The sequence below is a fragment of the Heterocephalus glaber genome, unplaced genomic scaffold (assembly GCF_053883595.1).
Source record: "Heterocephalus glaber isolate CG9 unplaced genomic scaffold, H.glaber_assembly_v1.0 deba00001465, whole genome shotgun sequence".
NCBI classification, from domain to species: Eukaryota; Metazoa; Chordata; class Mammalia; order Rodentia; family Bathyergidae; genus Heterocephalus; species Heterocephalus glaber.
The window spans coordinates 17,241,366-17,254,571 of record NW_028258312.1 but is presented as its reverse complement, the minus strand read 5'-3'; the positions used below and the strand labels follow the sequence as shown (position 1 = coordinate 17,254,571).

General features: G+C 36.1%; 1 protein-coding gene across 3 annotated transcripts in view; it reads left to right on the top strand.

Moving 5' to 3' along the window:
• The window catches only part of Lnpep (leucyl and cystinyl aminopeptidase), a 93,095-nt gene that overhangs the window by 18,304 nt on the left and 61,585 nt on the right, over positions 1–13,206 (top strand). For 2 of the 3 annotated variants that reach the window (XM_087180904.1, XM_087180906.1), the window contains one exon: positions 6,077–6,191. The exons of the other annotated variant lie outside the window; for it this stretch is intronic. In XM_087180904.1, the coding sequence (XP_087037030.1) occupies positions 6,116–6,191 (76 nt within the window). In that variant the 5' untranslated portion in view covers positions 6,077–6,115. The remainder of the gene's footprint in view (positions 1–6,076; positions 6,192–13,206) is intronic. 3 annotated transcript variants of the gene reach the window in all.

Below are 13,206 nucleotides of genomic sequence, written 5' to 3'. Positions count from 1 at the left end.
CAGCAGGCGGTGAAACCACTGAGCTAAATCTTAATTTTATAAAAGACATTATTCAGAATTATATATGTGGATCAGTCTAGGCATAAAGGCCTTTAAAAGTGAAGGAAGGAGACAGAAAAGTCAGAACAGAGCAATGATGACAAGTTTTTTAGAGCTTTCAGTAATAACAAACAGCCAGCTGGGGCACACATGCCTCAGGTTCTCCACCACTGATACAGATTAATGCAGTGTGAGAAAAACTCACTTGGTTCCGACTGGTTTTGGAGATGGAAATGGGACATAGGGAATGTACACAGTTTCTAGAAGTTGGAAAAGACAAGGAATGGATTTTTCCTTAGAGTCTCCAGAAGCATCAGAGCACTGGTGACACCTTGATTTTGGCCTAGTGCAATTCATTTTGGACTTCTGACCTCCAGAACTGAAAGATAACAAATCTGTGTTGTTTTAAGCCCCCAAATTTGTGGTAGTTTGATTTTAACAGCAAAAGAAATGAATATACTTTGCCATATTAGTTTTCATTTGTCATACATATATGTAGCTTAGTGGTTATTCTATAACTTTCATGGGTTCATAGACAGATTCATGGGACCCTCTTCTGTGATTCTATCCCCCATGGCATTCCCTCAATACTGTACAGCCTGCAAGGGCTACTTTCCTAGTTCTTCATGGAAGCATGGAACTCATGGGAGTTTCACCTAATTGGCACTGCCACACCACTCTGTAACTGAAGCCTGCTCACAGGGCAAAGCAGAGAAAGAAAAGAGAACAAAATTAAAACAGACATCCCTATGTGGATTGCTTCACCAGGTTTTGACTCCATAGTTCACTGTGAAAGTGAAAATGTGGAGACCTTTGAAATAATGAGTGCAAAATCTGTGTAGATTTTCAGAGTTTGCCCCTAGTCTTTTAGTTTCCCCGCACTTAATTCAACAACTACTCTTGTGCTTTGGCTTTACTAAGTTTCCCCAAAGATTTCAGTGGATCTTCTCAGAATAGCTTTCTTCATGTATTTCATAAGTTAGTTGAATTGCCTAATAGCTACACGAAGGGTAACTGGAAATGCCACAGCTGAATTGGGGTAGCTCCTAACTACACTGAAGTGCTGGAGGGGAGCTGTGTTGAGCATACTGTGTGTACCAGCTTAATACTTTTCCATTGTCACAGTAACGAATTATCACAAACTTAGGCAATACAGATTCATTGTCTGTAGTTCTACAGTGTATGTTAGGAACCTGACACACGTCTTACCAGGATGAAATCAAGGATTTGCCAGGGCTGTGTCCCTTTTATAGGCTGTGGATAGGGTCTATTTCCTTTACTTTTCTGGCTTCTAGAGATGACCCACATTCTTTGCCTCCTGAGTTCCTTTTATTCATCTTCAAAGCTGAGGAAGGCAAATGAACTCTGTTTTGTTACATCATTCTGATCTCTTCAGCTGCCTCCTTCCACTTTTAAGGACTGTTGTGATAATATTGGACCCTATAGTTTCTACAAGGTTGATTTTATTTCACCTTAAAATTAAGTTATACTTAATGCACCTATTTCTGTACTTTGATGAGGTGTTCTGTGGGTAGAATTGAGGAAGTGATAGGAGTGAGATTATTTTGGTGTGGTTCATAACCCACCAAAATTTTATTTTTAGTACATCCAAATAGCCATATAATTACATTTATCTAATTTATTAATTAGCTGAAATCTTTAACTTTTGGTAAAACTTATACCCATTTATGTTAGACAGTATGTTTTTTGTTGCTGTCTTTGTTTTGGTTTTGTACTGGTACTCAAGCCCATGAACTGTACATACTAGGTAACTATTGTATCACTGAGCTGTACCCCAGCCTCAACAAAATGACTTTTTAACAGCTTTTGAAAATGTATGTAGTAGATATTATTTCAGTATGGTTGTAGTTTTAAATTTTTAAAAACTAATTTAGCTGGTCTTAACCCCATAATTTTTTGTATCTTACCAAAGTTGAATATTTGGAGATTTTTCTGAACATGGAAAGATAGAAGAAAACTTCTGGTCAACTTTTGGTCATGAAAATGTCTTGTGTATTTCAAACTGCAAGCCTTACGTATGGCTCTAATATCAAGGATAGTAATAAAAATATGTGTATTTTCAACATATTTGAAATCTATATTAATTCACAAATTACATAATTGTCTTTATCAGATTAATATTTTAAGTAGAAATGTTTTCTGCTGATATTGTGAATCATAATCAAATTGCCTTTCAGTTGAATTTACATAATCTCTGAAAAATAAATAGCTGGAGTGAAATTTGGTTCAGTGACTAAACAACATTAAAATATGCAATTTTTTAGGTGTATGATTTGGTATATTTTAGTATATGATTTGGTATAAACTATAAATTGTTAATTAAAATCAGGGGCCGGGGATTTAGCTCAGTGGTTTTGTCACCTGCCTAGCAAGCACAGGGTCCTGAGTTCGATCTCCAGTACCAAAAAATAAATAAATAAATAAAATGCTTTTTAGGCCAACTGGCCAAATTCCGAAGAAAAGGTTGGGGCCGTCATTACCCATATAAGTGTCCTTTTGAGCCAGGACAGTGAATTCTGTGTCCCAACAAGCTACATTGCAGTCATTGATTTTTTTTTCCCCAATGATGACCATGTGTTCAGACTAGTGTTTGTAAGAGACAGGATAATTCTTAAATTTGTTAGGGATGCTTGCAGTATAAAAGCAAATTTCAGATGTGCGTTAAGTACAATTTCTTCACTTAGGCACAAAACCTTTATGTTAGAAATTATCATCTCTTATCCCAAGTACCTTATTTTACTGTACCAGAGATAAACTGGTACTACAAGGGAAAAAGAAAAAGAAGACACATTTTTCTCAAAAATTATCTGTAGCACAACGTCAAAAATTTCTCTCAAAATACATTTTTTTTCTTTTTTTTTTCAGTACTGGGAATTGAACCCATAGCCTTTGGACTGAGCTATATTCTCCACCCTTTCATGGTTTATTTTGAAATAGAGTCTTTTTTTTTTTGGTATTGGGAATCGAACTCAGGACCTTATGCTTGCAACCACTGAGCTAAATCCCCAGCCCTTGAAATATAGAGTCTTGCTAAGCTGTTACATTGTCCAGTCTGGGCTTGAATTTGTAATCTTCCTGCCTCGGCCTTACAGAGTAGTGGCTGGGATTATAGGTGTATGTGCCTAACACTTGGCTCTATCTCTGTTTTGGCTGAGATCAGTATGAAAGTTTGTTGCTCAGTCTTGAACCCTCAGTTTGTCTCCTGCAGAAATTTTTATTCTTCTGATTTGACTTTAAAGTCTTGAGAGTTCATTTATTATTAAAAGTAAAAATTCATTTTAAATATGGAGTTCTCATTTTTCTTTTTAAGGGAATAAGAATATCCAGAATACAGAAATAACATGTAACATCATGTAGACTTGCTTTAATTGATGAGTGCTTGTACAATTTTAAGATACCCTATTATTTTAAATTAACTCACTTAAAAAAAAAAATGGTACAAAAACAACTTCTCTGAGGTTGCCTAATCATTTCCTGTGAGTCTGGGAGAGGGGTTGTTCTCAGAATCACCAAACTGAATTTAGGTAGAACTAAACTTTGCAGTTCGTTGGGCTAAACTTACCTATTATTTTGCTTCCATCTTCCTGTAGAGAAGTTAACATTTAAAAATTTTTTGAAAAATCTGTTTGGTTCTGGTCATTTTTTTTTACTAACCAGCTGGATATCTTTGAACAAATGATAATTGTTTTATCCATAAAACGTAATAGAATTACAGCTTCTCTAAAAAAAGTTTTTTTCAAATAGCAGTAACAGTTTTCTTTTAAAAAGCCTAGGTTTCTATCCGCAAAATACAGTTTTAATATAATGAACACTGTTATATTTGAATAATTTTGTAATTTTATGAAAGAGGAAAGAAAGTCCTGTTTACTGCTTGTGATGGAGAGTTAATACAATGACTTTAGTGGACAACATTGACCACAGTTTTTGAATACCTACTGAGTGCCTGGCTGAGAGAGCTGTGGAAACCAAAGTGTCAATGTCTGACTCGTGGTCATTGTGTTTATCTCTTATGTGGCTGAGACTGTCCTGAGCCTCTGTATAACTCAAGTTTGCCGTGGAGGCTGCGTAAATAACATTTCTCTAACACTAGGAATGTGATTCGACCCTCCTGGGCTATTTTAAATCCCAAAATCATGTCATGTCATAGGGAAAGATTTAAATTTTGTAATCAAAAAATTGTGGGCTTGGGGCCAGGGATTTAGCTCAGTGGTTCTACCGCCTGCCTTGCAAGCGCAAGGTCCCAAGTTCAGTCCCCGGTACCAAAAAAAAAAAAAAGTGGGCCTGGAACATGGCTGTGTTACTTAGTAGAAAGTTCTTTAACCTCTCCAAGTCTTCTCCCTCTGTATAATGTTATAAGGATTAAAAGGCATGACAGAGAAAAGGCTGATAAATAATATAGGAAACTAATAATTATTGAGCACTAACTAGATGTTAGGATATGTTCTAAATGCTTGAATTCTCATAACTCCCTTGGACAGATACTATACTATTCCTGTTTTTAACAGATGAACAAACTGAGCTTGGAAAGATAAGTAGCTTGCTCAAGGTAGCACAGGAAGCAGTAGAGCATCTGGTTCCAGGAAGGTTCTCAACTACTTTTCTGTGCTTGCTGTACTGCTCACCCAGTGTTAGCATATGGGACAGCCCCAGTGAATGGTGCTGTCTCTGTTTATAATCATTATTTGCAATGGTGATAAGGTGCTGGTGGTGACAGTGATCTGAGTTTTACTTTTGTCACTGTCTAACTTGGTCCTGTACTTCCTCACATCCATTGATGAGGGAATGAGAAACTATAAAATCATGTACATCAAAGTGCTTGGGCTTTTAGGAGGAAAAAGCCCACAGCTGCACACAGGAGTTTTTGTATAAAGAATGCAGAGTGTTCTACTACCAAGTGTTCCAGCCTTTCCTTATGTTTCTGAGTTGAAGTCTAACCATGAGGCCCTGCATGTGTTACATTTTGAAGATGCCACAGAACTGTGGAACTCGTATATACAGTATAACTTCAGTTTGGTCTTGAGATAAATTGGTCTGTAAGAGTAGTACAGGAACTGGGACTGTAGCTCAGTGGTAGAGTGAACAAGGCCCTGGATTCAATTCCCAGCAAAAAACAAAAAACAAGCAACAAGCACAACCGCCACCAAACTTCACCAAAATACTAACAGTGACGCTATGTGAGGAATAAAGGGATTACCTACTGTTAATCACAAAGCTTAATGACTTAAAGCAGCAACCACTGTATTTGCTCATGATTCTTTAAGTCAACAGGTTAGATTGGGTTTAGCTGAGTGTTTCTTCCACTGATCTTCCCCAAGGGCCCTTTTTGCAGCCATAGGTGGCTATCAGCTTGATAGGGAACTGGATAGTCTACTGTAGCTTCACTCACTTATCTGGCAGTTGGTACTAGCTGTTGGCTGGACTTGTCATTCCACGTGGTTCCTCATCCACAAGGAGGTAAGCTAACTTTCATCTCATGGGGCTGTCAGGGCAGTAAAAGAGAAGTAGTAAGACCTCTTGAAGCCCAGGATTAGAAATTCTGCAGTGTCCTTTCTGCTTCATTTTAATGATCAAAAAGTCACATGGCCAGTATAGATTCTTAATAACAGGTCTATGGGAGGGTAATAGTAAATTGTATCGTGGTATCCAGGTTTCCAGATTTCACTACCCAGGGGCCCAACAATGTTGATAGGTTTTTTTATTAGTTTTTAACTCTAGATCTAAGCAAATTAAAACATGATTTGTACATGTTTGATAGGTTTCTTCCAATTTTTACGTATAAAAGGAAGACATAATAAAACACTAACCATTCTCATAAGTTCACCTTTCAGAAATAAGCACTGCTAATATTTTTTATTTAGGTTGAATCCACCTGGCTGAATACTTACATATTTAAAATTCTAAAACCTGCTTTTCTGTATATATACTGTATTTGAATACCTTTTCATATAAGCTATTTATGTCTGTATAATATTTTATTGCATTTGAACATACCTATCCCCTGTTTTTAAACACTTAGGTTGTGATATAGTTTGGAAGCCTGGTCCCCAGTGTGGTGATGCAGGAGGTGCCAGAGCCTTCAAGAGGTGGGGCCTCCAGGGAGGGCCTTAAGACACTGGGCACTGCCTTGGAAGGTATGAAAGCAGCTCTCTTACGTGGAACCCTGAGTTAGTTGTCTGGAGAGGGTTGTTATAAAAAGAGTGAGCCAAGGTCCCCACTTCTCACTCTGCTTCCTGTCAGACATGTGACGTCTTCTTTCTACACATGCTCCTGCCATTGTGGTGTCATTTGCCATGAGGTGATGCAGCCAGAGGGGTCCTCACAGAGCTGATGCTTTGCTCTTGGACTTCAGAAGCTTTAAAACTGTGAGCTAAATAAATCTTTTTTTTTTTTAATGAGAATCCAGGCTCATATACTTAATAACAAAATTGATTAGGCTTCCCCCCATTTTTGCTATGTAAACAATGCTGTATAGCACCAGGGGTTTAGCTCAGTGGTTCCGGCACCTGCCTCGAAAGCGCAAGGCCGCGAGTTCAATCCCCAGTACCAAAAAAAAAAAGAAAAAAGAAACAATGCTGTATATACATACTCCAGGATAAATTCCTTTTGACATACTTGCTCAAAATGTATTTTGGACTTGGGCTGGGGATTTAGCTCAGTGGTTCTGCCGCCTGCCTCGCAAGCGCAAGGACCCGAGTTCAATCCCTGGTACCAAAAAAAAAAAAAATATATATATATATATAAATATATATAAATATATATAAATATATAAATATATATAAATATATATAAATATATATAAATATATATATGACTTCTTTATATTCTAGGAAGGTATGATTTTAAGAATCTATGGTTTAAACTCATCAGTGAGTAACTTTGCAGGGCTAGATATGTTATGTTTGAGATAATGTTAAGGAAACATTTCTAAAGCTTAAAAATGGAAACCATAAAAGAATACATATTCCCTTGACATTTCATTTGCAAATCAAAATATGCACACTTAGCTGGTGATTTTGATGGACCAAATGTAGGTCCACTGATTAAAGTACATCTTTCTTCTTACATACAGTATCTGCTGTCCATTATGCATCTATAATTTCCAAATCTTGGGGTTTTTTTCCTTTAAATTGAAAACTTCCAAGCTAGGTGTAGAAATTTTAGAATTATGCTTTCTCACCCATCCTCCCCTCCCATCTATGTTTTTCATGCTCATACCTCATTTGGCAGCAGTGTTATTTTGAGTACTAAGCTTTGTAGGGTCTTTCTGACAACCTCAGTTTTCATTGGATTTTTTTGATGTAGTTTCATTTAATGCAATATTTATTAATAACCGTAATTGTAATTTTGGTCAGCATAAACCAGTTTGAGAACAAAAACAAATTTTTGATAATATGACTACTCTGATGGGACCAAAAGTGCTGGTGTCTAGACAGTAAGTAGCCCTTTAGTTGAAAGCATTCAGTGGGTACATGGCATCAGAAAATGTCTTACAGAAGCAATAAAGAACTTTGGTTAATTTAGAGATCTAAGTAGTCATAAATTAGATCAACTTCTATCTTGTTTGTAGAGATAGAAAATTTATTTTTTCTGAAGGAAATGACTTCTGCATTTTTTTTACTCTTGTTTTCCATTTAAGGTTTCTGTTACAACAGGTGTTTATTTGTTCCTCTTCTTGATCCTTTATATTAAAGCTCATATTTGTGAAGCATTTCACAGAAGGATTCTTTATGTGCTGCAGTTATGTTTCTGTTAGATGTTCTCTTTGGTCATTGGGGTTTCTCTTTTTCGTATTAAATGTTCTCCTTCAGAGTTAACAATGTGCTTCATAGCTGCAAAATTAAACGAGTGAGTAGTTCCTTTTCTTTATTTCTTTCTACCACTTAAATGTTGATTTTTTTTTTCTCATGGGACTATAAAACTCCACAGAAAATAGCAGCTGTGATTAGACTCAGTAAATACAATGTGGTAGAAAATTTGAAGATGGTGGAAAATTTACTGACCCAATGTTATAGTTTGGTAAATATGTGCTACAAATGACATGTAAACATTATCTCTTATAGTAAAGATGTGAGGGAGGAAATGATGTTAATGATCTTGAAGAGAAATACTAGTACAGTATGCTTGGCTGAAAAGTAAAAGATGTGTTTATTTACTTCTGATTTTAAAGCTTCTACACAATTTAACATAATCACATTGAACTCATTAATATAATACTTAATATTTTGTAAAATATTGTGACCTGCTTACCTTATTTGATCCCTGTGATAATGTAAGTAGACAGAGCAGTTTTCCTTATTTTATTGTTGAGAAGACTGAGATTCTGATTTACACCAAGTATTAGAGCCATGATTAGAATTCCTAGTTTTCACTATATTTAATGCCTCGCCAACTGTTCTTGATTTAAATTATATACCAGTGTTGAGAAGAATTGTAGTGAGTTTTCTGAAAATCATTGTCCAGTACAAATGAAACAGTGACTATGCCATCATCACTGAAGTTTTACTAGGTCCTGCTGACTCAGCCCCACAGGGTGCATTAGAAGGACCAGGGCTTGAGATTTTTTAAAAAACTTTTCCTTCAAACTGTAATTCTTTAATAAGCACAAAGTTACCAGGATTAAAGTATACCCATTATTCTAGAAAATAAGATAGTACAGGTTTTGGAATACAGTGTTTCATCCTAAATGTGACAGGCTGCACAGGCAAATAGTGTGTGTCATTTCCGTCTTCCAGGCTTGAGAGTGCTCATGATGTGGAGGGTGGGAGAGTGAGGTGACTCATAATTCTGGAACGGCTGTTTCGACGTCTCCCTGTAACCTCTGTGGTACATTGGCAGGGCAGTGGCGTAATTAACACTGCACAGTCTAATTGTAAACAAACTCTCTGCGCAGTGGCACCAGGAAGCAAGCCTGTACCTGATGATCTTCTAAGTTGGCAGGGTTACTTTAAAATGACGACCAGATAATGTGAAGCTTTCCCTTGATTATCCTAGGAGTTAGATACCATGGGGGGGGGAGTGAATTACAGTAATATGTGGTAATCTTACTGAGTTGGGTTTTTTTTTTTTTTGGCCTGTTTAACCATTTCTTTATTGTAGTCCTTCTAGCTTTCTTTTCCTAGAAAAGGAGTTACCATCTTAATTTTTATGGCATACAACTTTAAGGAAAGGAGAAGAAATGTCAGAGTAAAATAGCTTTTCCAGTAACAGTTGGATTGATTTCTAAGAGATGAAAGAAGCCAAAGGTTTTGGAAAATTACATTGAGGTAGTACAATTAGTAGGAGGGAGGGGAAAAAAAGTCCTATGGCCTGAAAAGAAATAGAAGGGTATAAGAGGGGTACAAAACTGAAGTGGCTACAGGAGCCACACATGCTTGAAAGAAACCAAGATATTTGTAATGTAAATGGTCTTACATACAGACAAGAAGCAGAGCAGACACTATGCATGGTTGTGTGTGACTTTTGGATTTGTGGGAGCATGGCTGACAACCAAGGATGGATTTAGTTAGTTTATATGTAGGTTTGACCATTGGGTCTCACAGATGCAGGATGAAGGTGCTAGCTGTGGAGGTTCATTTCATGTCATTGTGACCTTAACTACTGTAGGATGGTGGTAGTAATTCTGCAGAATGAGCCTCAGAGTTGTGATTAGCCTAAATGAAGTAAGAATTTTAAATAGGATGCTTAAAAATGAGGCCCTTATTTTTTTCCTGCTCATTAGTATACAGTTAAAATTTTAAATAGACACTTTAAAGAGGTTATACTTTTTAAGAAAAAAAGTACAAAAACCCAAATACAGAGATAGATGAGGTCTTTTTACTGTGGTTTGGGGGGCATGTGTATTTTCTTAACTTGGGTATAACTAGCATTAATCACTAATTTTGTTATTTGCCAGGTATTCTTGAGAGAGACAGATAAGACAGACTTGCTAAAGAAGATCTTTGTTTCTAGCCCACAAACCTGTTCTGAATTTTTTTCCTTTACTGGACCTAACTAGACTTGGAGAAAAATTGGTCTTGGAGATCAACCAGGATTTGATATATGTAGAATTTTAGGCCAGTTTCTGAAAGAATATGATTTAGAGGCAAAACCTGCTTTTTGTGCTCTAAAAGCATTGTTTTTGCTTTTTCTATTATTTATGTTTCCCGTTTCACTGATTTCTGCTGTTCTTTATTACCACTTCTACTTACTTAAGTTTAATTTGCTATTCTCTAACTTTGTTTTGGTGGGAAGTTAAATACTACATATTTTTAAACCTTTTTTTTGGTATTGGCATTTACACAATAAATTTCTTGACTTTTTTGCGGGGGGATCAAACTCTGGACCTTGTGCTTGTGAGGCTGGTGGTGGCACCACTGAGCTAAATCCCCGGCCTGTTTCTTAACGTTTTGACACGTGTGTTTTTACTATTCATTTCAAATATTTTCTAAATTCTTTTTGGTTTCTTTTACCTATCAGTTATTTAGAAGTTTGTTTCTATTTTCCAAACATCTAGAGATTGTCTGCCTAACTTCCCAGTTGATTTTTTTGTTGTTGTTGTCATTGTGATTAGAGTACCATCTCTAAAAGACTATTTGAAGGGCTAGGAATATATAGCTTGTGCTTAAGCATACATCAGGCCCTAGGCTTAATTCCCAGCACTAATACTACTATTTCAGTCCTTTGGAGTTTATTGAGATTTATTTTATTTTATTTTATTTTGATGAATGTTTTTTATATATTTTATAACCGTTTGCTTTAAAGTTCTATAGATGTCAGATTAAATTGGTTGGTAATATTATTTGTATCTTCTATGACCTTACTCTCTTTTGTTGCCTACTTACCCAATCAATTACGAAGAGAAAGGTAATAAGTTCTCCAGCTATGGCTGAGGATGGTTGTTGTTTTTTTCTCTTGAATTTTATTTTTTAGTGTATTTTGAAACTGTTATCAGGTATGTACATATTTAAGATTGGATCTGGTCCTGTTGGATTTCTCCTTTTATCGTCATAAAATTTCTTTCTACTCTGTTTTTAAATTTAAAATGCATTTTTTGGACATAAGTTGGTTATGTTTGTAGTCTAGCTTTTTTACCACAATGTGATAATCTCTGCCATAGAGTTGGAATCTATTTGTAATCAGTGTAATTATTTATATCTTTGGTTCTAAGTCCACCATTTTGGCTCTTTTGTTTTTGTTCTATACCACTTCTTTGTAGGTTGAGTATTTTTAAATGGTCTATTTTCCCCATTAGATTTTTTGCTATACTTCTTTTTAAAAATTGTATTTTTAGTATTTGCTCTGGGGCCAATAATATGTATTCTTAACATATTAAATTGTGTATATAGTCAATGTCCTACCACTTCACATTTTACACATGATCTCACATCCTGTTTTATACATTTATTTGACATGTTTCATTTCCCCCTCAACTCATAAATAATTTAATATTATTCCTTTTACTAATGATCTGTCAAGTTCTTGAACTCTTTTTTTTTTCTGCTGTTAGGTCCATTCAGTGAATTTTTTTTTTTTTTCATTTTGGGTCTTGAACCCTTTAATTCTGCAATAGTCCCAGTTTCTCTCCTGAGAGTCCCATCTAGTCACATATTCATATATCTATGATATATTTATGTCGTATTTATAATAGTTACTGTAAAGGTTCTGCTAAATGCAACATCTGGACCACCTTAATTTCTGATGCCAGCTTTTCTTATGGGTCACATTTTCTTGTTTCATTGGATGCCTAGGAATTTCTAATTGCATATTAGATAGTAATGTAGAGATTTTTTTTTTTTTTTAAAGAAAAATTTCTCTGTGGAATGTTGTTTTTTTTAGTAGGCAGCTTAGTGACTGGCTGATCATCTTGTGGAGGCTGAGTTTCATTGTTTGTTAGGGCAGATCTGTGGGAAGCCCAGGGTGACCCTAAAGCCCCTTTAACTTAGCAATTCATTCTCAAATTCCTTTTTATTTTTTTTTTTGGTACCAGCGACCGAACTCGGGACCTCATGCTTGCAAGGCAAGCAGCAGAACCACTGAGCTATATCCCCAGCCCCCGTCAAATTCCTTTTCTCCTGTGGATTTCATTATAGTTTGGGGCTTTGTTAATAGGAGTCTGCAGTAGGCCTTATTCTAGGGCAGTGATGGCAAACCTTTTAGAGACTGAATGCCCAAACTGCAACCTAAAACCCACTTATTTATTGTAAAGTGCCAACACTGCAATTAAACCTGAATACTAAGGTTTTAGTTTAGAAAAAACAGCTGTTATCCAATACTTGGTTGCTGGGGCAACTTGGCACGTGTGCCCACAGAGAGGGCTCTGCATGCCTGCTGTGGCATGTGTGCCATAGGTTCGCCACCACTGTTCTTAGGGTATGACTTTTGCTCCTAAACTGAGGCCTTTGTAATGTACTGTGTAGGGAATCAGTGATTATGAACTCATCTTTTCCTTCTCTGAGAGGTCGCATTCTTGCTTTTTTCCAATATATGGAAACAGTTGCACCGTTTATCGAGTTTAATGGTTGTTTAGGAGAGAAGAAATTGTTTGGTGGTAGTTACTCTGTCAGATTGAAAGTAGAAATTTTACAAAACAATTTTAATTGTGTAAAAGTGAACTTTAGTGGTAACTTAAAAGGAAAGAGTAAATCTTGATCTCTTAGAACCATAAAATAAGCTTATGGTGCTTATGGATGGAATTGTTTCTTTGTGATCTTCCTGCCTCTCATTCCCAGTTCCCCACCCATTCACTTCTGTTTTGAAAAAAGGAGACCTGCTGGGCCATAGGAAGAAGCTAGAAGAGAAAAGGACCTTATTATGGGATCTTGTGAGGGTCTTGTTTATTCATCTTAACAGGACAGTTAAAGATGGTTTGTTAAAAAACATTATACAGTGGTACCTCAGTTCATGAACTCAATTCTCCACCATTCTGATTGCAAACCAAACTGGATGAGAACCAAATCAAATTTCCCCATAATGAGTAAGGTAATATTTTATGCAGGACTTTTTGTGTTTGTATTTTATGGCACTGCTTACACACTGAGGTGTAACCCAACAGAGTATGTTAAAGGGATTAGTTACATACACCTTCAAAACTTGTTCTCTGTTAGTGATTGCCCTTCAGATTTTGGTGAGATAATGATATATAAACTTGTAACTTAACGTGAATACTGT